This window comes from Phocoena sinus, chromosome 17, assembly GCF_008692025.1.
Source record: "Phocoena sinus isolate mPhoSin1 chromosome 17, mPhoSin1.pri, whole genome shotgun sequence".
Lineage (NCBI taxonomy): Eukaryota > Metazoa > Chordata > Mammalia > Artiodactyla > Phocoenidae > Phocoena > Phocoena sinus.
The window spans coordinates 68,646,984-68,673,060 of NC_045779.1; the positions used below are offsets into that span (position 1 = coordinate 68,646,984).

Consider the following 26,077-nt stretch of genomic DNA (forward strand, 5'->3'; position numbering starts at 1 on the left):
CCCCCGGCAGGGGAAAAGTCTGTCCCCTCGGGCTGGAGCCCATGGTCACACCCTCTGGATATAAGCTCTTCAAGTCTTACCTTTCCACTCGGCTGTGCTCTCGGCTGCCCAAGCTCTCGTCCTAAAACACACGCACTGGTGTGCAGTGCCGCTGCCCTGCTCACGAGCCCTCTGTGGCTCCCAGTGCCCTCCGAGGTAAAGTGCCCACTGCAAGGTCAAGTGCTATCAAAGACTACAGACAAAACGCTACTGGAGTCCGGGGGAGCGAGGGGTAGTTAGAGGATCGTCCTAGATGCATCTACCCAGAAACCCAATGATGTGGGCTGGGAGAAGAGAGGACTCCCCGTTCCCTTCCTGTTCCACCCTCATCTCTTCTCCCCATCTTTGGACCTGCCTGGGCCCCGCTACCTGGGAAAAGGAGGCGGGGCCAGGCTGCAGAGGGTAACAGCTTATTAACCTGTACCAGCGCTGTTCTAGGTTCGTTACAGACAGCTCGTCGGTCCTGGTCACAATCCCACAGAGGAGGTATTACTATAGATAATAATAATCTATAAATATTTTATGTAAATATGCATCAAGTTCCACTTAACAGATGAGGAAACCAAGGCACAGAGTAAGTAACATTCCCAAGGGAACAGCTGTTCCAAAACTGAGGAGTCCCTGGTCCTCGAGTTTCTTGGGGTCCCGCGCAGGCAGGTGGGGGGGGTGACTGGAGGGATGTTTCCGGGGGGGTTGACCACCAGTGATTTCCACCTACAGGCTGACTTTAGCACCCAGCTGTGGGCATGGGGAGCAGTCTTCACAGGGCGCCCCACTCCTCACTCTGTTAGAAGCTCAGCCGGCTGGCAGCCTTCACCAAGGCCCCCGCATCCACAGCCCTGGATGACACCCGCTCTGCTCTTCTTAGCCCTCAAGGAACATGTCATCCCTGTTCTCGAGGGGCACCAAGAGCTTGGTCAGAGAGCTGGGTAGGAAAGGCGAGCTGGTGCCCGTGGACAGCCTGGCCAGTGCCCTGCGCCTGCGCCCCTTCTGCCTGGTGAGGAAGAAGCACAGACGCCACCTGTGGCCTTGGGACGCCCCCCTCATCCCCACAGACTTCTCCCTCGTGGATGCACTGAAGCCCGGCTCCCCCATCCCAGGTACCTTCAGGTGGGGCTGGCAGGCGGCAGAGTAGGGGGACTGCAGGGCAGCTCCAAAAAAGATCCACGTGGGTGAGAAAGCTGACGCCCTCCTCCTGGGCACACCGAGCCCCCCGGGCCTGCCTGGCCTGGAGCCACACCGTGGGCACCCCGGCTAGCCCGTGCCTTCCGTGTGGGCGAAGGATGAACCGTTTTCTTCCTCCTGTCCTGGCTGTGTGATAGTCAGCTTCATAATTTCAATCACCATAATGGCTAACAAGGATGAAGTGCTTGCTGTGTGTCATGTTGGCAATTCCTCAGTTAATCCTGACAACCACCCTTAGAGGAAGACCCTGTCATTCTTCCCTCCCTTTTGTAGATGGGGAAACTGAGGCTCCAGGAGTTAGGTGACTTCTTGCCCAGGGTCACACCCGGCCAGTAAGTGGCAGAGGCCAAACTGGAGCCGGAGGCTGAGGCTTAGGCACACTCAACCCTGCCTCCCTGGCTTCAGCCTGGGCCTCTCTCCCCGCAGAGGTGAGCCGCAGCGAACCCATCCACCTCCGGGAGATGGTGGCAGGAGCCGTGACGGGGGGCGTGAGCGTGGGCACCGGGCTGCAGGGGAGCGTGACGGGGAGCGGCGTGGTGAGCCACAGCTCTGCCCTGGCTGTGCAGACCCTCAGGGTTCCCCCCAACATCTGGGAGACGCTGGTGGAGAAGAGGTGAGAGTTGGGGCACATCAGCCAGGCGGGCTGGACTCTCCTCTCTGTGGGCACAGGTCCCCCGGGCTGGAGGGGAGCGTGGGGGGCAGGAGAGAAGAGCCCAAGCCTCCTGCCAGCTCGAGGCCTCGAGTGAAGCATTCTGAGGCATGGGCTGGGACGGGGGAGTCCACTATTAGCAGCGAGCCCAGGGGCCCAGGGAAGAGAGAGTGGGCAGTGAGAGGGACTCATGTTACGTCAGAGATTTCAACCCCGATGTTTTTAAGGCCAGAAGAGGAAACAGAAATGCAGTAGCTGCCAGGTGTGAGGCGACAGGGCATGGTGGGGACTCCAGCAAAGCGGGGACACATGCCTGCCTGAAGCTGGTAGCTGCGTCTCAGCTGCACCTGGTTATTGCCAGGCAGCAATGTGAGTGCAGTGGCACCGGTTTTTGAGAGAAGCTACAAATGGGTTTTTTTGGTGAAATCTACCAGTTTTAATATTATCTCAAAATTTCTAAATGCCACGTGAGCCAAGTAACGTATGCCTTTTGCCTGACTGAGCGGGCAGAAAGCCCGGTGGTAGCCTCTGGGCTGGACATCTTAAACCCTGTAGAAGACAGATGTCTCAGAGTTCCGTCAGTTTCTCCCCTTTGCGACCACGCCCACCTGACCCTGAACTCTAGGCCGGAAGACAGGCCAGCTGCCCGCTTCGAAAGGCCCCTGAGCAGGGGAGCCCTGGAGAGCAGCCCCACCAGCTCTGCCTCTTCTCCTGCCCATACCCCACACCCCTGGCAGGAAACTGAGGACTCCGAGGCCCTCGTTCCTCAGGGAGCTGCAGAGCCGGAAGGAGAGGGAGGGCCCGTATGTGGTGACAAGGCCGTGGAGGCTGCGCAGGACGCCACGCTTCAGAGCCTCAGCCGAGGAGACGGAGCGGGGCCGCTGTCACTCCTCCGGCCCAGCCCTTTCAAGGTGCAGGGGGTGTCCCGGGGGTGCTGAAAGCCAGCAAGGGGCCCACCCCTCCACCCTAACTCCTGCCAAAGAGCTGCACCCTGGAGGTCGCCCCATCTAAACCAGGAGTGGAGTTCCTGGGCACCTGAGTCGTGGTTCTCAATGCTGCGTTTTAGAATCCCCTGGAGAGGCGTCGTGTTGTTTTTTGACTATTATGTTTTAAATACCAGCACCCAGACACGCACACGCAATCTGTTTTAACTGGTCCGGACTAGGACCCAGTTGCTGGTCTTCTTTTAACTCTCCCAGGTGAGTCTTACCTGCTGCCGGGGAGTAGTATCACAGGGCAGGGGGGTTTGCATCCGCTTTGGAACTGGGCGTGACTGGCTGCGAATCCCAGCTCCACCCCTGGCTGGCTGGGTGGCCTTCGACAAGTCACTTGACCCTCTGAGTTTGACTTCTCTGGTCCATGAAGCTGGGCTGCAGAATCGGGGTGAGGATTAAGCAGCGATGTGAGAAAAGTGCCGGACATGCTGAAGGCAAGGACAGTCAGTGTTCCTTCCACCTGTCTTCGAGACCCGGGCCTGCTCCTCGGCGGCTCTGTTCCTTGGTCATTCAGCGTCCATCGACTGCCAGTCCCCACTGTGACGGGGCGGGGGGGGAGGCTGGGCCCCATGCCAGCATGCTAGGGCTCCGGGGCTCTCGTCTCCCACACATCGAGTTGCTCTCTCAGCATCAGCTCTGGGCCCCAGCTCTCCCCATCCCCGGGCGTGCAGGTGAGTGCCAGTCGATAGCCCTTTTCCTGTGGGAACAGGGCGATAACAGGGCCACCACTGGCCCACATCAGGAGCCCCGGCTTCCCAGCAACCCCCAACAGCCGCCCCTCTGTGCCTCGGTTTCCACCTGCCCAACGAGGGAGGACGACTTCGAGATCGCTTGGCGGCTGTCCAGCTGCAGGGCCCCAGGATTCCAGCTCAGCCTTTCCCAAAGCGAACACTCCAAACTCTGGACAATGTTTATTGAGGCAAAATAAAACTCACTTCGTTATGGTGGGGCCGTGTGGAGCTTTCACCGCGCCAGTGTGTACTGCTTTGACCCCAGAGTGCCTTGGGGTTTTTGGAAATACCTCATGTGCAACGTATTTGGCAGAATGCTGTTTGTGCTGTGCCTGGGTGTCCCCTGCCTTTGCATCTCCCTCTCCCCGCCAACCTCAGAAGGCCCTGGTCACCAAGAGGGACCCTCGCAGTCCCTCCCCCCGTGTCACCCCATCCCCTGCTCCTGTCTGCCCCCGAGACCCCTTCCTGCAGGCCCTAGCATCCTGTGTGGACAACACGTCCTGTTCTCCCTGCCTGTCTCCCAGCTCCAGGGTCAGAGCGCCATGGCCAAAGAGAAGACAGTGGCCATCCCATGGAGCACAGTCTTGGCCTACTGGGAGCTGCAGCTGGTGATGGAGGACGATCGCTGGGGTACGTGGAGCCTGGAGCAGCAGAAACAGCTGGACGCGACTCTCCCTCTGGGAGGGTTGGGAGGGGGGCAGGGGCTGTGCTCAAGTGCGGGGCGCAAAGAGGGGGAGGGAGGCCGTTTCCCTGTTGGCCTGAGCAAGCAGCCAGCCAGGCAGATGCTGAAAGGATGTGCCTTTCACAGGAGCTGCCGAGGCCAGCTCTCAGGAAGGGGTGACAACCCAGCCTGTGCCCTGCTTGTCCCGGGGGGGCCGGGGATGGGGGGATATGACTGGAGGAAGGGGCGTGTTATCCAATTAGCAGAGAATCTCGTGGACCAGGGTTGGTCCTGCTCATCCGTGGCCCGGGGACTCTTCTCTTCTCCCTGCCTTGTGCTCCCACGCAGCTGTGCTGTACCTGCCTGAAGGAGAGCTCCGGAGAGACAGAGAGGAGGTGAGTGACCCCTGCCAGAGCCCGAGAAGCCAGCCAGATATCAGTCCTTCCCCGAAGAATGCCCTGACCCCATCGCTGGGGTCCCTTCCCTCCGCGTGCGGTCACCCCGTGTCACTCGGGCAGGGAGGGCCGTGTGCTCTCTCCCCAGTGGGAAGATGAGCTGGAAAGACCAGGACCAGGCTGTGGGGAGGATGCTGAGTGTAGGAGGCGCAGGCTGGCTCCAGGCTCCAGCTCCAGTCTTGGTCTCCGCACCCGCACAGTGGGGAGGCTGGGACTTTTCTTACCAGGTGGGGGATCAGTGATGGTGTCTGGACAGCGTTCGGTACCTGGAAGGTGGGCTCTCAAGAGGCGGTTTGTACGGTTAACAAGACAGGAGTGGGAAGGCGGGGGCGCCTGACCACCCTGCCAGACCCACCCACCTGTGCCGTGGTGCTTAGAGCCTGAGAAGCCCTGTCTTAGCCATCCCAGTGGGGCAGCCGGCCGGAGGTGGGGCTCAGCCTGGGGGGGTCTCAGGAGCAGACACACAGCAGGCCCTTGGGCAGAGAAGTGGTCTTTCTTCGAGCTGAAGCGTCAGCCCTGGGCAGGGTGGGTGAGAAGGGGAGAGGCAAGGATAAGCCCTGTGGGTGGCACCTGCTATGCAGTAGGTGCTCAGAAAATGCTCAGAAGGAAGTGGGGTGGGGAGGGAAGGAGGGAGGAAGGGAGAGGTGAGCCCATAAAGATGTGCTCTGCCTAACACACGAGCTTCCCCGGGCCAGGTCTGTGACCCCAGGACCTCCTGGTCAGGTTCAGGACACCAGGGCCTGACGGGCGCAGGGCAGGGAGCCCGGGAAAAGGCTCCAGCAGGTGCCGATGCCGCTCCCCACAGGCACGGCCTTTGGCCGGGCCCCAGGTGCGGAGCCTGACTTCCGGGGCCTGCAGAGGCAGGCTAGGGCCCAGTTGCAGGACCTGGCCACGCTGCCCCCAGAGCTGCGGGACCCACTGCTGGGCGCCCTCCAAGAGCTGCTCCAGGACCCTTGGGCACCGCAGGAGCTCGAGGACACAGTAAGGGGCTCAACGGCCAGACCCGGGCTGGGGGCTGGCATCTAGGACAGAGAGGGATGGGCTAAGGGGATGAGAGGCGGGCACGGGACATGCTATGGGTCTTGGTAGCACACAACCTCAGAAGGCCCTGGGGTGACTGGGTGCTGCCGCGTACCAGCTGTCGTATCAGAATCTCCCTGAGCGTTTGTTCCCTGAAGACCAAGGAGGGACCTTGGTTCCGCATTGTTGGCAATGAACCCAGGCTCGTCCCAGCTTCACCGGCATCACGAAGGGCTGGGGACCCAGAGCATGGGGACAGGAGCTTGGGTGGTAGAGTACGTGGATGGAGGGGACCCACAGCTGCCTCTCCCTGCTCTTCCTCGCCGCTCTCCTGCAGCTGGAACAGGCCCTGGACACTGGGGTGCTGGACAGCTGGGTGGCCCTGCGGACCTCATCCTAAGCACCCTCCAGGACCCCTCAGGCAGCCTGTCACCCTCGAAAGGCAGGGCCATCCTCTGCATTCTTGGAGCACTAGTAGGTAAGAGGACTCCGTGGGCTGGGGTCGGGAAGAAGAGAGAGCCTGGAGGAAGATGCTGTTCGTGGCTGGAGCCTCACGCTGGGGATCAGGCTGGCTGGGTCCTCGTCCCGGTTCAGCCCTGGGCAGCCCTGGGCAGGCCTCACCGTGTCCTGCTTAATAACCACCTTGCAAAGCCACCGGGCCGGAAGACGAGCTAATACACACGAACGCCTTTTGTAAGTGAAGCCCACCATCCACCCTTAATGGATTGTGTTTTAGGAAGACTGAGGGGGACGGGAGTAGTCTTACTGAAGACCACGCAGCACTTCCAAGGCCGGCACAGTTCCCACCTTCTGGAATCTTCTGGGGAAGGATGGCCCCAGAGATACCTGGTGGGGCTTCTCCCCAGCTCAGGGCTCCTGTATCCCAGCCCTTCCTGCCGGGGCTGCCAGGCCCACGAAGAGAGTCACAGGTGAGAGCCACAGACCCTTGGTGGCCCCCACCCCCCCACCCCGTCTCTCCACAGTGCTGAGTGACACCCAACACTGCCTGCTGGGCCAGTGCTTGGAGAGAGGGGTCCTGCCTCAGCGGCTGGAGCTGGTGAGAACCTGGGGAGGGGATGTGGGGAGGACATCCGGGGAAACAGACCTGCAGAGCGTGCGCTGGGCTCTGACCTCTGTGTACCCAGACCTGAGCAGCCTCTGCTGGGCGGGCTACACCCAGGTTCATTCGCAATGATGAAATACGCGGGTTTATTCACGGATGACGTTGGGCTCCTCCCTTGTGCCCGGCCCTCTGCTAGGGCCTGGGAACACGGGTGGAAGAGGCAGCCCTGTCCCTCACAGGCTGCTCAAGGGGATCCTCCAACAGGTGATTACAGACAGAGCCTGATTTAGCTTGTGTAGGTGGCGGTGGGAGCTCAGGGGTGTTTCCCGGAGCGGGGGCCCCTCCATGCAGTTCGTGGATTAACAGGTGAAGGATGGGGGTGGCCGTCCAGGCAGAACAGCGTATGCAAAGGCTGGGAGGCACCGGGAGCGTTGGAAACCACTGAGGGCAGCCAGCGCAGGGAAGAGCATTTGGGGGGCGCATTACTTGGAACCACAGTTCTGCTGGGAGCAAGGCCCCAGGGCCGAGGCTTCGTTGCTGGGAGGGCAGGGGAACAGAGGCCCCAGGCTCCCACCCTCAGCGGAGGGGGTGTTCCACTGCTCCCGGCCCTGGGAGACCTGTCTGTTCACCCTGGGTGGTTCCTTGCAGGTGGCGAGCAGCTTAGAGCCAAACTTCAACCAGCTGAAGGAAACAACCTTCTCCCTCCCACCGGAAGTGCTCTCGTCCCCGCACTTCCCAGAGCCTGGTGGGGGGCTGTGAGCTGGAGCCGCAGGGCCCGGGCCGCCAACTCACCTGGGACCCTGGCATGGTGCCACAGCTGTCCGCACTCTACATGTCCCTCACAGGGCTGCAGCTGCTGGCCGCCCCCGGCCCTGCAGCCCTCCAGGCTGATGCCTGAGAAGGGTGCCACATCCTCCCCCAGGGTTCCAGCCACCCTGCCTCCAAGAAGCTGTTGGCCAGGAGCCTCTGCGTGGGGCCGGGATGCAGCTGCCCCTCTGGCAGCCGCAGGTGACTGTGGGGCTCCCCGGGACTGGCTCACACACCCTCTCCTCCCCTTCACAGGATGGCCCCCAGACTTTAGTTGCCTGTCCACATCTGGGGCGGGGGGCACCAGTTAGGCTAGGGTCCTACCCTGGAGCAGGATTCCTGGGGGGTCAGCAGAGGCTGGTTCCAGAACAGCCTGGCCTCCATTCACGGCTCCACCACCGACAGCTGCGTGGCTCTGGGCGCGTCTGGCCTTCTCTGTGCTTCCTCCTCCTGTAAAATTACCCCCGTAAAGTGGGGTGATGAGAATTCCTAGCTCACGGGATTGTAGCGAAGATTTTAAAAGTTGTACACAGAGTGCTCAGAACAGCGCCTGGCTGCGCGATGGTGTTATTATTAATAATCGTATCACTGTTCTGGACGAAGCTGCCAGACCTTTCTCCAGGTTAACAGAGGACCTGGACAATCTCCCCTTAATTTCAGCTCCCTGCAGCTCTCCTTCAGCCTCAGTTTTCCCATTTGTAAAATGAGAGTGACGGATCAAACTGCACAGTTGTCACCCAGCTGCACCGTTCAGGGATTCCACTACAGACTGGGGTGCAGGCCAAGGGCTGTGCATCTTTGTGTGAGCAGTGGGGGGTATGGGCCCGCACACGCGTGTGTAAGGACGTGCACAGGGAGCAAGGGAAGAGCCTGAGCACACAGCACAGGCCAGAAGCAGCTCTCCCGACTCTCAGCTCCGTGCTCTTCCTAGCAGAGCACACCCAGACAGAAACAGACCTCAGTAAGACAGCGCTCAGAGGCAGACAGATCACGTTGTTTTGCCCACTCTCAGCAGGATCACTTTATATGTTCTCTTCTCCTGATAAAACTTGTCTAACAATCAAAACAATGGTCATTGTAAAAGAAATAATAAAGTTTCAGAAAGGTATGAAAAACATTTTAATTTCCTTAATCCCATTCTCCGGAAATAGCCAGTATTGACATTCTGGTGTTTATCCTTTCAGTATTTTTTTCCATGCATTCATATGAATTATCTTGCAGAAAAATATGGTAACGTATGTATAATGTCATAAACTTGCTTTTTAAAAATGTAATATATTGTGTGTATGCCATCAAACATTCTCTGCAGCCTGAGAAGTGAGGTTTTGGGCAAGGGAATCTTTGCAGACCTTACACCAACCCCTGGAAAGCTCTATTCTGGAAATAATGCCCCAACGTCACACTTTCACCAAATTTAAGCATCGTCAGCTCTGTCTGGAGAGTGTGGACACGGGCTCCCCCTTGTGGGGAGAGAAAGAACATAGATGCTTTCCACTCTTCATTGCCAGTTGTCCAGCCCGTCACATTAATCAAGTCTGTCTTTCTGCATGTTGCTCTTACGGGCTCAGAGAGGCCCATGTTTTAATAAGTTAATGAGCCACAAGTAATTTAAAAGGGATTAATGTTCAACTCACATGTCTTAAAGGGCATTAAATGAGTCCATATACATGGTCTGCATGAAAATCCCCTCTCCCCTCGCAGCCCCTCACCTCCTGCGCTGCCCCAGCCCCTCTGACCGCCCCTCCGCCCGCCGACTTCTCCTCGACCCCTCCCATCCCCCTCTTGCTCCTCACACACCCTCCACTCTCTGAAATTCATTACACAAACTGGCCCATCTTCTCTCCCAGCAAGAATCTCTCCTTTTGTAGGGGTGGGAATGGACATCCAGTGGCAGTGAAAGGCTTCTCTCTTGTAGTCTGGTGAACATAATAATAAATGTTGTTCCATAACACATACATGTTTAAGTTCAACTTTCTTGAAAACTGGCTTCTGCCTGAAATTAGAGGTAGTCACAATTTGAACCAACAATCTAATTAAATCAAACTAGTTCTAGAAAGTGAGAGTTCTAGCAGCAGCAGCAGCATCAAAGATGGAGAAAAAGAACGTAACATAGAGCAAGGGCCCTGAAACCGGTAGATTTAGACTGAGCAGTGGTCTAGCGGTAGCTGTGTGACCTTAGGCAAGTTTCTTCACCTCTCTGAATGTTTCCTTATCTATAAAACGGGGGTAACAGTGTCTCCCTATGTTTGTGCCCCTTGAATAGCATACTTACGTAGTGGTTTCCTCCCTTTATAGGACCCCTAGAGAGCTCACGGGATGATCCTTGTCTGAAATGCCTCAGCAGCTAAGTCAGGGGCTCCAGGAGCTGTTAGCTTGGGGCCAGCAGCAGAGCTGGGATAGGTGAGCTGCCCTGCGGCTGTGGGTGTCTGAGGAAGCCTCCTCTCTGTGCATAGGCGCCTCCTCTGCCTCTGACCGCGCCTGGAGCAGCTCTCCCTTCTCAGGACCTCCCCCAAGCACCTGGGGCACAGCCTGGAAGCCACTGTTGTCTTAGCAGCTATTCCAGGTCAGAGGTGGGACCACGGAAACTGACTTTTACAGATGGGGAGAATGGGGCCCAGGGAAGTCGTAAAGCCAGTGAGTGAGGGGCAGAAAGGGAGCAGAACCCGTACAGGGGAGACTCTCCTCTACACGGACTGTCCTGCGGTCCACCCTTCATGCCCCTGCCCCTCCTCCCAGCCTCTCGCTGCCGAACGCTCCCTGGAGGACCACTCCCCCACCAGACCAACAGATGCCGTTATAAACAGGAGGTGGGGAAGGCAGGCCTCACTGGGAGGATGACACCTGATCAGAGACGCAGGGTATGACCCATCTGCCACCCCACAGGGGGGCCGGCCACTGCCAAGGGCCTCGGCAGTGCAGCGCCCTCACTGCCTTTGAGGAACAGCAAGATTAGCGTGGCCGGTGTTACGTGATGCGGAGTGAAGGAGACGTGATATTTGTGTACATGCACGATGTATGTACAAGGTCTGTCCTCACATCACTGTTTACAGTGACAGTAGTTTGGAAATAAACTGAGTCCCTCAGATAGGGACTGGTTTAGCGAATTATGGTACAGGCATATAATGGAATACCACACAGCCTTCACAGAGAATGAGGATGCTGTCTAGGTAAACACACGGGACAATCTACGATCCTCATTAAGTGAATAAAGCAAAGTACGTAACCGGATATGGAACAAACTGCACCACGTAAAGACTGTGAAATATGCTCTGTAAGGGATTGTAAGAATTTATGGACTGGCAGTTCCTGCAATCTCAAATGGAACCAGTATGGCATTTCAACTCAAAAGACCTGGGTTTGAGCACAAATGCTAATTCTCCTTATGACAAGTCTAAAATACTTGGAGCAGTCTTAAAATAGTCCAGAGGGCTTCTTAATCCAAATCTCTAAAGTGAGAAAACAGCCAACTGAAGAGTTCTACTCGTCTAGCTGGAGGGCTGCAGAAACAGGGCAGATAACAGGTCATCATGGGTATCGTTGGTGGAAGACATGATGCAACGGATACTTTACACTGTGAAGGAAGAGACACGGGGACTGGGGCCAAGGGTGAGTAAAGAGATACCGACCGGGCTGTTTTAGAGGTAAGAGGGGGTAAAAGGAGGCTGCCTTAGGGTGATAGAAAATTTACCTGCACAGGACGGAGTCACACGTCCCTCCAGTACACAGGGCAGATCCTGCTAATTAATCCTGGTCCTCTTTCCTGATGAGCCCATGGCCGGCCCCATAATCCTTCATTCTGAGGATAGACATGAATAGGGATCAGACTCGGCAGGTGAGAAGATGCCTTTTTGTTCTCTCTGGCTGTCTGAACGGCAAATATTAGACCAAATTAAACCCACCACTTCCTGGCAGCAGAGATGGCTCCTTGTATCACTCTGCAGCACGGTGCTTCCGACACACTAGGTTCTCAAAGAAACCTGCTCTTGTAACTAGATGAGAGATCGGTAAACTTTCTGTAAAGGGCCAGACAGTAAATATTTTAGCCTCTGAGGGCCATATGGCCTCTGTCACAAGAATTCCATTCTGCTGTTGTAGTGCAAAAGTAGCCAAAAATAACATGTAAACAAATGAGGCTGTGTTCCGATAAAATTTTATTTACGGGCAATCGAATTTGAATTTCATATATTTTACACATGCCACAAAATATTATTTTGACTTTTGCCAACCTTTTAAAAATGTAAAAACTATTCTTAGTTCATAGGCTGTAGAGAAACAGGTGGCGGGAGGATTGGCTCACAGACGAGTTTGCTGAGCCCTGGTCAGAGGTTGAGAGATCTTTCCACTTACTCTCCAACGTGCAGATCGCAAACTATGTTAACTGCGAAGGCCGCAGCTGTAGTCCTTTATCTATTTCAGCTGCAACCTTATTTTTAATTTACGTTCATTCACTCCGTTCAAGCACGCACACTTGGCACCTACTTAGATTCGGGCAGAGGGCAAGATCCTTGGGACACTGAAGGGACCTCAGACATGGCTCTTTTCTCAAGTTCTCACAGTATCAGGAAAGAGGTCCAGCGAAATATCAGCAGTGTTGGATGAGATAGTTTGTATTAGAGTCTTAGGGCTGCCATAACAAGTTACCCCCAACTGGGTGGCATAGAACAAGCTTATCCTGAGTCCCGGAAGCCGTTAAGTCTGAAACCAGGGTGTGAGCAGGGTTGGTTCCCTCCGGAGGCTCTCAAGGAGAACGGTCCAGGCCTCTCCTCCAGCTTCTGGTGCTGCCGGCGACTCTGGGTTCCTCGGCTAGCAGACACACTGCTCCAATCCCGCCTCCATCTTCACAGGGCCTTCTGCTCTGTGTCCGTTTCCTCTTCTTTTCTCTTATATTGAGTTTAGGGCCCCATGTAATCCAGGACGGCCTTATCTCCAGATCCTTAATTTCAGCTGCAAATACCCTTTTCCCAATGAGGTGGCATCTCCAGGTTCCAGGTGCGTGTATCTTTGGGAGACAGGGCACTATTTAGCCCATTACAACCCTCTTATTAGAAGGTGCCTAGAAAGAGGTGGCTCATGTATATCCCAAAGGCTTCGAGAAAGTGACACAAGCTGGTCCTTGAAAAGTGAGAGCTGCTCTTCATCAGACGGACACACGGGAGGAAGTGAATGACAGGCTCAGGGACCAGCCGGACCCGAGTTACGGAGGTGTGACACTGCGTGGAACAATCTGAGTGGCACACAGTTGAGCCTGGCTGGGAGCACGGTGTGGGTGCCAGAGAATGAGACCACAGAGAGGTCAACAGGGATTCCATCGTGAAGGGCTGTGGGCATGGTGACCTGACGCTACTAAGCCAGGTTTTGAGGGAATCCTCTGGGATTTTCTCCCGTAGTTAACTGTTAAACTAGCATGGGTAGACTAGACAACCTTTAAGCAGCTTCTCCCAATCAGGACACTTAGACTTCATGATTACGGTTTTATGATCTTAAAGTAACAAGCATGCGAGTTTCCTACCACTAGTGATACTGTGGCCTTCAGTTTCTCCTAGGAAGTCCCTCGTATACTCACTCTCCTCCCAGTAATAAGGACTGCTCTTCCTCCACACTCTGTTTCCAGTTGCTACCTTCTCGCTGCTGGAAAATGCCTATCAAGCAGGAGTGTAGTTTTCCTTGTTACTACGTCCATACAAGAGTAGTAATAGTAAGTCAAGGAGAAAAGTCAAGCATGGCAGGATCACTAGTCTTACTTCCTTGTTACTACGTCCATACAAGAGTAAGTCAAGGAGAAAAGTCAAGTATGGCAAGATCACTAGTCTTACTGCACTTAGCAAGATTTTAAAAGCAATTAAAATGATAAAAAAGAAAAACCCAGCCCTGCCTGGAAAAAATATGTAATGTGTATATACATTCCATAAAAATATACATGGGGAAATCTCTAGAAGCCTAAAAACAAAACACCAGTAAACCAAGCCACACTTAGAAAAATGAAAGCTGATTTTTATTTATCAACAGCCATTCTTTAAACATGAACATGCATACGTAATATTCTACGCACACATCACAGTTTTTAACATTAGTTAATAAAGGTTAAACACACAACATACATCCTTACAAAAAAAGTCAAAATGCAAACTTAAAACTTTAAACAAAAGTCTTACTAATTTAAAAAAAGTTTGTGTTGGGTACCATTTGTACAACACAGTTAATTTAAACATTTTCATTTTGGCTGCACATGAAAAAAGCGGCAGTAGAAAATAAAGTCATTGAGGGTTTTTAAATAGCAGAATAGGCAGTTTTGCCATGCAGGAGAAGCAATATTAAATATTAGTTTTCAAAAAAAATCCACATTTAAAAATATTTAGTTCAAGTCACAGAATTTTTCTCAGTAGAGACCCCAATGCAATGCATAATTAGCTGCCTTAGATGGCCTGTTTGAAAGGACAACATCCCTTCAGAGTATAACTTTACTGATTTTGGCACAGAAAAGAAGTCTTAAGAACAAGAATATGATTAAAAAAGAGGGAGAGGAACAGAGGAAAGAAATAAAAAGCAGGAGTAAATGAGATAGTAACTGCAATCACTACAAGCTGTGCATTCTCAGTCACTGCAGAATACTGTCTTCCGTCTACAGCTTATTCCAGAGCTGTTATTGCAGCATGGATTTAATCTGCTTGGAGGTAGTCTCATCATTCAAATGTTTTGTTGTGTACCTAAAAGGGAAAAACATCAATTTCAGGGAGTGAGCAAACAAACAAACATAACCTGCATCAGGTTCTACGATTATGGTAAGAGAGGCAACTGGCCAGGCAATCTTCTCTCACAAAATTATGCCTTTTCATTCCAGCTTTAACCCTATTCAGGTCCTGCTAGCTTATGCTCCTCTCACCTTTTAAACAGAAGACCCAATGGCTGTTTAACTTATTTAGAACTACCTTGTTGAAACTACCTGGTTAAATTCTAAAGTAACTTCTCACTCAGAGAAAAATAATTGCTGTCCTGTATCAGGGGTTGGCAAATTAGAGCCCGTGGATCAGATCCAACCCACCACCTATTTTTGTAGGGCCTGTGAGATAAGCATATTTTTACATTTTTAAATGGTTGGGAGAAAAAGTCACAAAATAGTATTTCATGTTAACGTAGAAATTACATGAATTTCAAATTTCAGTGTTTATAACATTTTTACTCTAACAGAGCCATGCTGATTCACTTAAGTACTGTCTATGGTTACCTTCTTGCTACAACGGCAGAGCTGAATAGCTCTGACAGACAACACGTGGTCTAAAAAGCCTAAAATACTTGCTTATTCTTTGGTCCTTTACAAAAAGAAGTTTGCCAACCCCTGTTCTATTCTGTATTTAAGACAGTTCAACTATTTCAGTTCTGTCATATCCCAAAATGTTTCAGTTCTCTAAGTGCCTTATTTCCAGGCAGATGTGCTTTGTTTTAAATATGTAAATGCAAATTAAGAACCTAAAAAAGAATCACTAGGAGTGATTATTATTTTACGAGAAGGTTCACCATAGGATTCTTTTTAATGGCAGAAATTCAATAAGCAGGCCTGCTGCGTGTCAGGCACTGTTCCAGGAGCTTACCACCTAGCAGAGGGAGAAAGATGATAATACACTACCCCTACAGAAGGGGTATTAGGAGCAAAGGAGGAAAGTACTGGTGGGGCCTTAGAGACAAAGAAAGACCAGGTCACGCAGACACTACAGGCCACAGCGAAGCGTTTCGAGATTATTCTGAGGTTAATGAAAGCCAGCGGAGGATGCTGAGCAAGGGGGTGATGTGCGGTTCCTCCCCGGTTGCTGAGGGAGAAGCGCAGGGAGAAGGAAGAGCAGGGACCAGCCGGGGGCTGGGAAGGCCCAGTGACCCAGGCTTGCACCGCATGAGGAGCGATGCCTGAACGGGGGGCACATTTTGGACATAATTCACACAGAACATTAATGCTGGATCAGTCAACCTGGTTCACAAGCATTTCACATATCTTTAAGAAATGTATCTCTTTAAGGAGATACACACGGATGGTCCCTCTGTGTTAAAGAAATTTAAACTCAATTCTCGTCAGGTTCATTTCAAATCAATTTAAAAACTGAAGAAAGTACCTCAACTCAAGTGAATCCTTAGAGAGGTAAAGAGACAAATATGTGCTTCAGTAAGTCTGTGATATACCCTACAATTTTACTCAGAGGTCACCTCCATACTGTTCTCGTATTACAGAACAAGACACCAGCCTGGCACATAACAGGTACTCAATTAATATTTGTGGAAGGAAGACAAGAAGCTAAGCAGCCAGCCTGAAATAAAACTCCATAAAGGAGAATTTTTACACTAAGTGGTAGGTGATGTAGCAAAGACTTAACCTTTCTGTTTTATTTCCCAAGTGCAGATAACATACATATCGCTATACATCACCCCACTGATGTCAGGAAGTAAGAATTTCCAACATCCACTCCTTCATTTCTGTTGTTTCCATCGCCTTTATGCAGCTGCCCAGTGGGAAGAGCCAAGGAACAGGCACGACAAAACGCCAAGGGCAGAGTAAAGCATGACTACTCAGCAGTGGACTGTGCCCGTGCGGGAGTGCTGAGCGCCTTCCTCTCTACCCAGATACGAGCTCTCGCTCCCCGCGAGGGATGTGATCAGAGCCTCCTGGACAGAGCCAGTCCAGAGGCATGTCGCATCACCATCACACTCTTATCAAGAAAAGGCCAATGGCATCTAACATACGTGAAAATAACGTATGAACATGTATGGTATTATTTTACTTTATGCATAAACACAAAGTCCTATTCCAAGTGCATATGACTTTTCTACTGAAGAAAAGCAACTATTATTTACCTTTCTTTTTAAACTTAATGAAGAAGGCAATTATCTAGCACTGAACCTAACTCCCAGCTCTAGCTTTCATTTTCTGTCTCTTTTTTAATCAAAGGCACTTGGTTCCATTTCCCCACCTGTAAAATGTAGACATGGCTCATTGCTTTCTCTTAAGCACATAGTATAAGCTGGCGGGAACTGTATCATTACCACAGAAAAGCACCCAAAATAGGCAATGTGTATATATATGCAACTACACTCCTATTTGAAACTTGGCTCTGAGGAAAATGATGGAGTGAGCATCTCTAATAAATAAGCTATTCACTAAAAGAAAATAATGCAGCACAAAAGTGTTCCATTTTGTAGAGGCAGAACTAACAGCACTCGCACAGCACTTTGGGAATTCCAAAATGCTTTCTTAACAGCATCTTCTTTGCTCTGAGTGAAGCAGATTAAGCGTTAGGTTGGTTTAGTCTGAGCAGTGTTTCTCAAAGTTTCAGCATTATCTACAACAGACAGGGTGTTTATCAAATGACGTGCCTGAGCCCCACCCCAGACGTAATGAAGAAACTCTGTGGAGGTGGTAACCTGGGAATCTGCATGTCCCTTTCCATCCAGATAATTCCAAAGTACACTGAAGTTCAGTCTCATGGTACACCTAAGGCTCAATGATGTAGCATCAAGTATATGGGATTTCAAGAATAAAATCCTGAATTTGAAAATAGATTCCAATGCTTATTATTAGCTATATAATCTTTAAGCCTCTCAAGAGCTTACGGTAACTACTGCATGATGGAGATACTCCCAACACCCCATGCCCACCACCTACCTCACTAAGCTGTGGTTAAGATTCAATAAAGCCACAGACATGAAATTGCATTGTAAATGTACAGTGACATAAAAATGGTACTCATTATAACCACTATTACATAGCAACAAGTATACTGATAAACTTTACAAAACCTCCCAGGTGAAAATTAAGAACCAGACACAGAATATGTGTTTCACTATGAATAAAAACAGTTCAAGAGTTCTCTCTGCAACAACCTTTTCTTTTCTGATTTCCATTATACGTTTGGAAAGAAAACTGAAAACTGACAGGTGGCTCTCGCCTCAGTGGTGCTTCTCCTCCTCTTTCCCTCAGACACAGATCGCTGTGTGGGAGACTTCAGCACCCTTTCACTCACCGCCACCGCCCTCCTTTGCCTTACACCAAACTACTTTTACACTTTGAAAAATAAAGGTAAACTCTGAGTTTTTAAATTAATGTTTGAAGCACAGTCCCTTCAGGGTAAAGAAATATGTAATACTAAAACCTCTTAGACCTCTATTACCTCTTACTTTAAAAAAATGTCCTGTCACTTGCTGGCTTTGGAAGAGTCTAACCAATCCAAAAGAAAGGGCCTGGGAGAAAAATCAGGCTGACTGGGACACAGGGAGTCCTCAGAAAGGGACCAAGTAGGAAAGATTCACACAACCATAAATATTGGTAAAACCAATGAGAAATCTCCAGAGTAAAAACTTCAGGTTTTTGATAGGCTCACGGTTGAAATAATTTGACATTATAAGAATTTTGTTGTTGTTGTTATAGTACGTTCCTTAAGCGTTTGGTGTTCATTTAGAATACATCTCCTTTATTCAGCAGTCACTGCTTGTAGAATACTCTTCATCATCTTAATAAAATAATTTCATGGTTCCACTCAGCTGAAATACACATCCTAGATTTTGCTTTATGACTTACCAGGTGACGAAGTATCCAAAAGGAATAACAATCTGTTTTGCTCACAAAACATGTGGGGAATATAATACTAAGTTGGAAATCATTTTATTCTATTATGTGAACTACAGTGCACTGCAGTGAAAAGCAAAGACGGCCTATGACCTCAAAAAGTCACTAAATGAATATTTCTGCATTCGTATAATTTTTGTGTTCAAACACAAAATAATCAAGTAACAAGCAAATCATCTTTTTATGTTAAGGAAGTTATACTACCAATTAAATATCCGTAGTCAAGATATTATAATGTGCTGACATTTTCATTTAAAAATATTACAGGATTCTTAGGAGCTTCAGTAACTAAATCAAGTAAGTCTAAGCTGAGAAGACATCAAATAATGACTACTTTATTTTCATTGTAAGAAATATTTTAAGAAATGCACAAAAATAATAGAGATCTGTATTATGAACATAGCAATGTAATTATACTATATTAAGGGAAAAGAGTCAGGTATTAAACAGATTGTATGGTATTATTTTGTAAAAAGATAACTATTATATAGAGCTATGACTATATACAAGTGTTTAAAAAAGAAAAACTCTGGAAGGATATATACCAAAATGTTAATAGTGGTTTATTTCAAAATGGCGAGGTTTCATTATTTCCTTCTTTTTCTTTAAATTTTCCTGTTTTCTGAATTTTATTTACAATTATTTTCATTAAAAAACAAAAAATAAGCAATCCTCGCTTCAAGGGGGGCAAAAAGTGAAAGCCAAACTCTTTAGCAAAGAAATGAAGCTGCTATTTTCATTTACACACACACACACTTATTATAAAAATACTGTTACCAATATCTGAAAGCAAGATTACCAATAAGCAAAATGAGATCTTCACATTTCTAACATTTATATTCATGTGTTAGTCATATTTTGAAGCACTTTCTTAATACATTTGTTCTATACATATATACCTTTACATGTATACACACCTGAGAGCATTGAGAAGACCTTCTACACTATTAGGAGGCTGGTCCTTAAGAACTTTGATACAACCTTTCATCTAAGTAGAAAAGGAAACGGAAAAGGTAAAACATCGATTTTTCATCTAACATTCATTCTCAAAATAGTTAATACTTAAACCAGCTCCATAACTATGCACTCATGAGAAATTACACACTAGAAATGTCAAAATAATTATTCTTAGAATAGGGGAAAAAAATCTACCTAAGTGTTATTTTCAGTTTGTCAATCAAACAAAACTTTTTGGGAATCAAATCAGACAAACTGAAGCACCACCCACACTAATGGGAAAACTAAGGGTTTACTAAAGGGAGGACTTCCTGGAAAAGGTGTTGAGTAGCCTTTTAAAGGACAGAATGGACACACTTGTAAGGAAAAAAGACACCTTCCAGGTAGACGAACCCCATGACAAAAGTAATAAAGTTCATCACATGCAGAGGACAATATTTTGCAGGGCCGAGATGACTCACACAGGGGAATTTACAGAGGGCCTCGAAAGGCAGAAGGGCTCATTTGGAACTGACAGGGATGGCAGGAACTCATTACAGGCTATTTTGAAAGGGAGCAACTCAATGAAAATGATCTGTAAGGAAGATGAGCCTGATTATCGTGAAAAAGCATAACACAGTAGAAATACCACAGGCTTTGGAAGCCATGGAGATGTGGGTTCGGAATCCATGTACCATTCACTAGCAATTATATTACAAACCTCTCTAAACTTTACTTCTCTGCTAGTACAGGGAAAATAGCACCTATATCCTAAGGGTATTTTCAGAGTTAAATGAGAGAACAAATGTTCAAATTCCTGGGACACAGTAATCACTCAATAAATGTTGACTTAGTTCTCTTTACACAGAATAGATATGAGCGAAGGCAAGAAGACTGCCTAGTCATCAGTAGTCTACATGTGAAATGCAAAGAGCCTGAAGCCAGCTGTCAAAGGGTAACTGGAAGACAACTCTCAGTAAACTACAGGCTATAACTTTTATGAGACAGGTGTGAGAGCGAGGAGAGAACTTACGAAGCAGAGAAGCCCAGGCTACAGCCACAAAGCACTATGACTGGGAGGAGGAGGGAAAGATGCAGTCCTCAACTTTTTGCACTGAGGCACCTCGACTGGCTTTTAATATACATTTGTAAGTAAATCATTTAAAATGGGCTTTGGCCAAAGGAATGAAAGGATACAATAAAAAAAATTTTGTCTGATTATTTATTTACATATATTGCCAAATATGCAGAAGTATCACTTATCAGTACTGAGAAGATACTTTAAAGGACAGTACAGTTATCCTTCATTCATTCTATTCCATCTCTATATAGGCTATAAGAAATACCACAACAGAGAGGAAACCAAAATCCACTATTATCACAAACTATAAAAATAAATTCTGTGACAGAGTGCAGCTTGCCAGCTCTTTAAATAAAAACCTATGGTTTCCACTTACGGAAATTATTGGTAATTATATAAAACAAATATAACTTACATCAATTTTTGAAGTTTTGGCAAATGCTCCCACTGGATGTACGTGGTCATAGAGTATTATGACGCCTACCATTACCCTCAAGCAGAATGACACTGTTTCTTCATTTGTAAATCTGCTTCTGTATTCCCTGGAGGATAGAAAAGATATGGATGGATGAGGCACATCACAAACTCATGAGCTGACTGATGCTCTAAGTTGTATTCTATTGATATGCAAAAGGGACGCTAAGCTTATAGCCCCACCTTCTCTGCAATGAGATTCCCAGAGAAATGACGGGGGTGGAGCAGTTATCACTTACATATTCTGGTCTCTATATGCACGTTGGTATATTACCCCTTCTGCTTAGCGGAGATGAGACAATTTTAGAGAAATCAAAAGTGGCCCAGGGACTTCCCTGGTGGCACAGTGGTTGAGAATCCACCTGCCAATGCAGGGGACACGGGTTTGATCCCTGGTCCGGGAAGATCCCAGATGCCACGGAGCAACTAAGCCCACGCGCTACAACTACTGAGCCTGCGCTCTAGAGCCCTCGAGCCACAACTACTGAGCCCACGTGCTGCAACTACTGAAGCCTGCACGCCTAGAGCCAGTGTTCTGCAACAAGTGAAGCCACCGCAATGAGAAGCCCGCGCCTTGTGACGAAGAGTAGCCCCCGCTCGCCATAACTAGAGAAAAGCCCGTGTGCAGTAACGAAGACCCAACGCAGCCAAAAACAAATAAAAATTTAAATTATTTTTTTTTAAAAAGTGGCCCAAAGTAAAAGTTTGGGGATGGGTGCTCTGAAAGGCTGTCACCAGCAATATGATGAAAAAGCCACTAGCTTAACAGAGAAAGTACATTTGCTATTTAGGGGCTAAGCTGATATAAACACATTATTGTGTTTACTGGATTTTAATTTCCTAAAATTCAATTATATTCTTCTCTCAAATGGGAAAAAGGAAATAGCACTTTTGTCTACATAAAAGGCAGCATGGCACAGCAGAAAGAGTCCAGAACCAGAAAGGAGGCATCCGAGCACACGTGTGAGGTCAGCTACTGTGCATGAGCCCCTTCCTTGCCCAGGACCTTACTCCCCTAGACGAGAGTGGTGATAATATGATGGCTGGCAGCTGCCCTCTTACTTCATAAAGTTCTCCAATAAGATGAGTATATAACAGTGCTTTGGAAAATAAAGAGCTCCACAAAAACTAAAGTTATCTAGCAAAACCATATATTATTCAGGAACACAGGAGGAATTCTTTCTGCCTGCTGACAGGAAAATCCAGACAGAACACACTGTGGTACATGTTACAAATGGCTTGAGAGAGAGGAGAAACCCAGAAGAGAATTTAGGTGAGTGTTGGGTTTAAAAAAAAAAAGAAGACTGAGACCTAATATTGGGAGAAAGGGATAAGTAGAACAACTCTAGCCCTCTAGGAAAAAAGGGCAAAGTTCTCTATGAAAAGGGAATGATAATGTTTATGAGAGGCATAACCAGACGCGCTTTTAAGCTCTTCCCCTACTCCCAAAAGCACCCAAAAATCCCTATTCTGAAGAGTCTGACACACCTGAAAATCAAATGTACTTTATATGTTTAACTAGAACTTACATTAAGCTGTCAAATTATTTTAGTTTTGTTCATATGTTAGCATTACATACTTGGGATACACTTAATTTCCACCTTCCAAATACAACTTATTCACATCTGGACAATCATTTCAACAGGACTGTTCAAGTGAGGAAGATCAGGGGATACTCACGGTGTTTCAAGCATGACTCTGCACACACTAGCCATGGTGCTTAGACAATCTGTGGTATTTTCTATTGGTAAATTTTTATTCTGTAAAAGTGTATGGAGAACAAAAAAAGTAAGAGTGACAGTTATTACTCAAGAAAAATTTTAAATCTAGCAAAACATGAAAAATTAGCAACTTTAAAATTTGGTCCCTACTCTTAATTTTGTTAAAAAATGCACTAGATTCTAGGTACTGTTCTAAGCTCTGAGGATACAGCGATGAGCAAAAGAACTAAAAGCCTCCTTTCTCCCAAGAAGCCCTTACATTCTAGAGCTGAGTGGAAACAACCACAATACGCAGACAAGACCTCATAGCCACAAGGTACTTGGATTTGATGCTACAAGTACTGGGAAGTCACTGGAAACATTTTAAGCAGAGGAAGGGAATGTGGTTTATGTCTTAAGAAGATTACTTGGCTGCTCTTTGGAGAAAGGACTGCAGTGGGTCAAGAGTGGAAGAAGTAAGAACAGTCAGAGCAGGAAAGCAGAAATGCAAGTGAGAAGTGGTGGGCTGATCTAGAGAGGTAGCTAGAGGTAGCAAAGGGTTAAGTTTTCAGATTCAGGGTATATCTTGTAAGAAGAGCCAGTAAGACTGCCTTGCCTGATGGAGTGGATGTAGGCGGTGAGATAAAGGAAGCAATTCAGGATGATAATCCTTATGTTATCTGCCTGCACAGTGTTACTGTTAGTTGAGATAGGGAACACTGGAGAAAAGGCGGGATTGGGAAAAACAATCGAGACTTCGGTTTGGTCATGGTACTACTGAGGTGTGGCTTATACATCCAAAGGGCGACTGCAAACAGACGGTAGATGTGCACACATGGGCCTCGGGGAAGAGGACCAGACCCCGTGCACAAACTGCATCTCAGTCTATCAGCTTAGATGGTCTTTAAAGTCATGGTCTCGCTCAGATCATCCTATCTTCAGACAGGCAGAAGAGTAACAATGCTTACCTCTGATACAAATTTTGTTGTGGCATCACTTAAGGTTTTCAGCATTGGGGTTGCCTCAGCATAAAACAAAGACATTCGATTTGCCAATTCATTATTTACTTCATTTTCTCCTTCTGCCTGTGTGGAAAATAAAGACACTTGATATCAGCTCATAAGTCATGAAATAATATTATAAAAGAGCCTAGGCAGGGTGCCCATCTAATGCTTGTTAAATTAATCTAATAAATACTCTTATATTTTAGACCCTCAAATGCACACAATACTTAAATACTCTTTAAAAATAAAAAGATTAAAAATAATATTAAGCCATTTTTAAAAAGATTAACTTTTTAAAAAATATTTTAAATGATATTAAGCAATTAAATAAAACCTTGATGGGCTGCCTACTGTATACAAGGGATCATCCTAAATGCTACGGAGGATGGAACGATGCCTAGGACATCGTACCTGCCTCTATTAGGAGCACATAAGTACCCACACAGCAGCCACAATAACATGCTAAGAGACAAGGGATGAAAGGGGGGGGAGGGGAAGACTAAGTTAGACTGGAAGAAACTAAACTGGACTCATGGAAGAGTTTTTTTGTAGGTGATGACGGGCAGGCACACAAGGTATTCCAACCAGTCAGGCGGAAGAGCATGCTTTCAAATGCTTGGTAGAGTGTAAGTCAATGTAGTCAGTGGAATAAGGGACAGCAACTACTGAAAGAAGGGCTGGAAAGCAAAGCTGGGGTAGGACTAAATCCTAGCTTAAGTGAAATCCTAGCTTAAGGTCATATTTTTCTTCTATATGTAATGGGGAGCCACTTACAGTGTCAAAAGAAAGGAATAACAATTCAGTCAATCTTCTAAATAAATTTAACTAATGGTAGTGGGCAGATTGTACCAAAAAGAGACTGTATGTCAGAAAATACGTTCTACAGCTATTATAGAATGGTTGCCAAAAAGAAAGTGGGTATTAGGCTCTCAACTGGGATAGAAGTACAAAGAGATGGAAAGGGGGGCAGTGAAGAGATGTGAGAGAGATGTCACTTGACAACGACTGGATTTACCTATAATTATTGAGAGCAAAAGACAGTACAAAGATGATTTCAATGCCTTTGCCCTTGATGCATGGCAGGATGGCTATAATAGAGGATTGGGTGATTTTATTTTATTTTATTTTACATGGTGAGTATGAAAAAGACAGATGATAAGGTCAGCCTCACAGAAGAAACCAGGCTATGCAAAACCAAACTAATGCATATACCAGAGGCTTCATGGAAAAGAAATCTTTCTTCCAATCCGGGCCTGTCTTAGAGCAACTACTTCATAAAATATTTATTCAATGGTCTCCTTTGGTTGTTTTTTCTTTTAACCTCTTATGCCACTTATCACTCCTTACAATCTTATATAGTATTTCTTTATTAAACTATCTACTTGAGGCCAGGCCTGACCCTAGGAATTTTCTATTTTTCATACCAATTAGCACAATATATTGATAGGTCCTCAAAATATCTAGACAAAAAGATAGTATTTTCTTCATATTTAAGGTTTTACTTATGGCATTTGACATCCTGGAGAAAAGGGTATTAAACAGCTTAAAATGAGGAGAAGTCAAGATGCTAACAAACCAGAAGAGATGCTATGCTAGCCAAGCAACAGGCACAGAAGCCATTTCTCACACAGCCATGTCAGACACGGACATGCTCGACGTCCAGGACCTCACTTTCCCATCCTGCCAGTGTTAGTATTTCTCCTGTCCCTGGTCAATTTCTCCCCAGGACTCTTCCATTCTAAGAATATGGGGACAAATAACTCATAACCACTAATTCACACAATTTTTGTGCAGTTAAAATGAGAATACAAAGAGAAATCTTTAAGTATCAACATTATATAGGCAAAAAGCAATTTTACTGGATTAGTTATGGAATCAGGGCCTGGGTGGAAAAATAGGTAAAAACAATATGGTCTGCTACATTTTGCTCTTTCTTCCCACAGCTGTGGATGCCCATAATTACTAACTTTACTACTAGCTTTAGCTTTACCTGAATGAATGAATGCATGAGCAAAAGATTAAACTGAACAAATTGAGAGCTGAATTATTATTACCACCCTGTAATTCAAAGCATTAACTTACTGGAACATTATTAATCCTCATACGACTCAATGTTCTTCTATAATAGCTGAAATCATTCTGTATGGCAGGATTTGTCATCTAAAGGAGATATTTATGAAAGAAAAAGGTATTATTTACTAAATATAGTACACAAATTAAGCGAAAGATATACTAGTTATAATTAGTTAAGTAACATTCCCTAATTTGTAATATCATCCAATATGACTATCTGCACTTACGTCATATAACACCGTATTCAGTCACTACTGAACACAGAAGACCATGTACACTGTTTTCCAGTCAGTCAGTATACTTTCTTTCTTTCTTTTCATTAATTTCAGGTAATATACTAAAAGTCTGTTTACCAAAAATGATATTACCAAATAAACAAAAACAAAAAGGAATGTGTAGGCACTTATTTTGGGTTATTACAATAAAGTATATATAGGGTCAACAGGGCAATCTTCAAACAGACTAAAACTTTATATACAAATCATCTGTGCTCAAAGTATTAATAAAAGAGAATAATTGTCTATGATACAGTGTTGATAAAAAGCTGCAGTTAGGAATCCAGCTCTTCCACTTTCTAGACAAGATACCTGAGGTGCTGAAA

General features: G+C 47.3%; 2 protein-coding genes across 12 annotated transcripts in view; one reads left to right on the forward strand and one right to left on the reverse strand.

The window, feature by feature from the left end:
• Positions 1–382: 382 nt before the first annotated feature.
• On the forward strand, positions 383–7,696 carry LOC116742251. Its single transcript, XM_032609578.1, has 11 exons — positions 383–1,139; positions 1,651–1,837; positions 2,499–2,784; positions 3,383–3,539; positions 4,071–4,229; positions 4,609–4,655; positions 5,521–5,696; positions 6,073–6,213; positions 6,472–6,584; positions 6,719–6,792; positions 7,538–7,696. Exons 1-11 carry the CDS (start codon positions 920–922, stop codon positions 7,694–7,696), a joined length of 1,719 nt encoding a protein of 572 aa, XP_032465469.1. The 5' UTR covers positions 383–919.
• Positions 7,697–13,575: 5,879 nt separating this feature from the next.
• The window catches only part of CYRIB (CYFIP related Rac1 interactor B), a 156,128-nt gene continuing 143,626 nt past the window's right edge, over positions 13,576–26,077 (reverse strand). For all 11 annotated transcript variants that reach the window (XM_032609979.1, XM_032609973.1, XM_032609972.1 and 8 more), the window contains 6 exons: positions 25,486–25,563; positions 23,368–23,484; positions 22,380–22,459; positions 20,641–20,767; positions 19,126–19,196; positions 13,576–14,309 (listed from right to left, as the gene is read on the reverse strand). In XM_032609979.1, the coding sequence (XP_032465870.1) occupies positions 14,246–14,309; positions 19,126–19,196; positions 20,641–20,767; positions 22,380–22,459; positions 23,368–23,484; positions 25,486–25,563 (537 nt within the window). In that variant the 3' untranslated portion in view covers positions 13,576–14,245. The remainder of the gene's footprint in view (positions 14,310–19,125; positions 19,197–20,640; positions 20,768–22,379; positions 22,460–23,367; positions 23,485–25,485; positions 25,564–26,077) is intronic.

What these genes read in the sequence shown, in the direction of transcription:
- LOC116742251 (XM_032609578.1), top strand. Translation starts at nt 920, where the DNA reads ATGTCATCCCTGTTCTCGAGGGGCACCAAGAGCTTGGTCAGAGAGCTG. An exon ending in GATGGAGGACGATCGCTGGG is followed by an intron (nt 4,230 to 4,608) that starts GTACGTGGAGCC and finishes GCTCCCACGCAG; the next exon opens with CTGTGCTGTACCTGCCTGAA. An exon ending in GATGGCCCCAGAGATACCTG is followed by an intron (nt 6,585 to 6,718) that starts GTGGGGCTTCTC and finishes GTCTCTCCACAG; the next exon opens with TGCTGAGTGACACCCAACAC.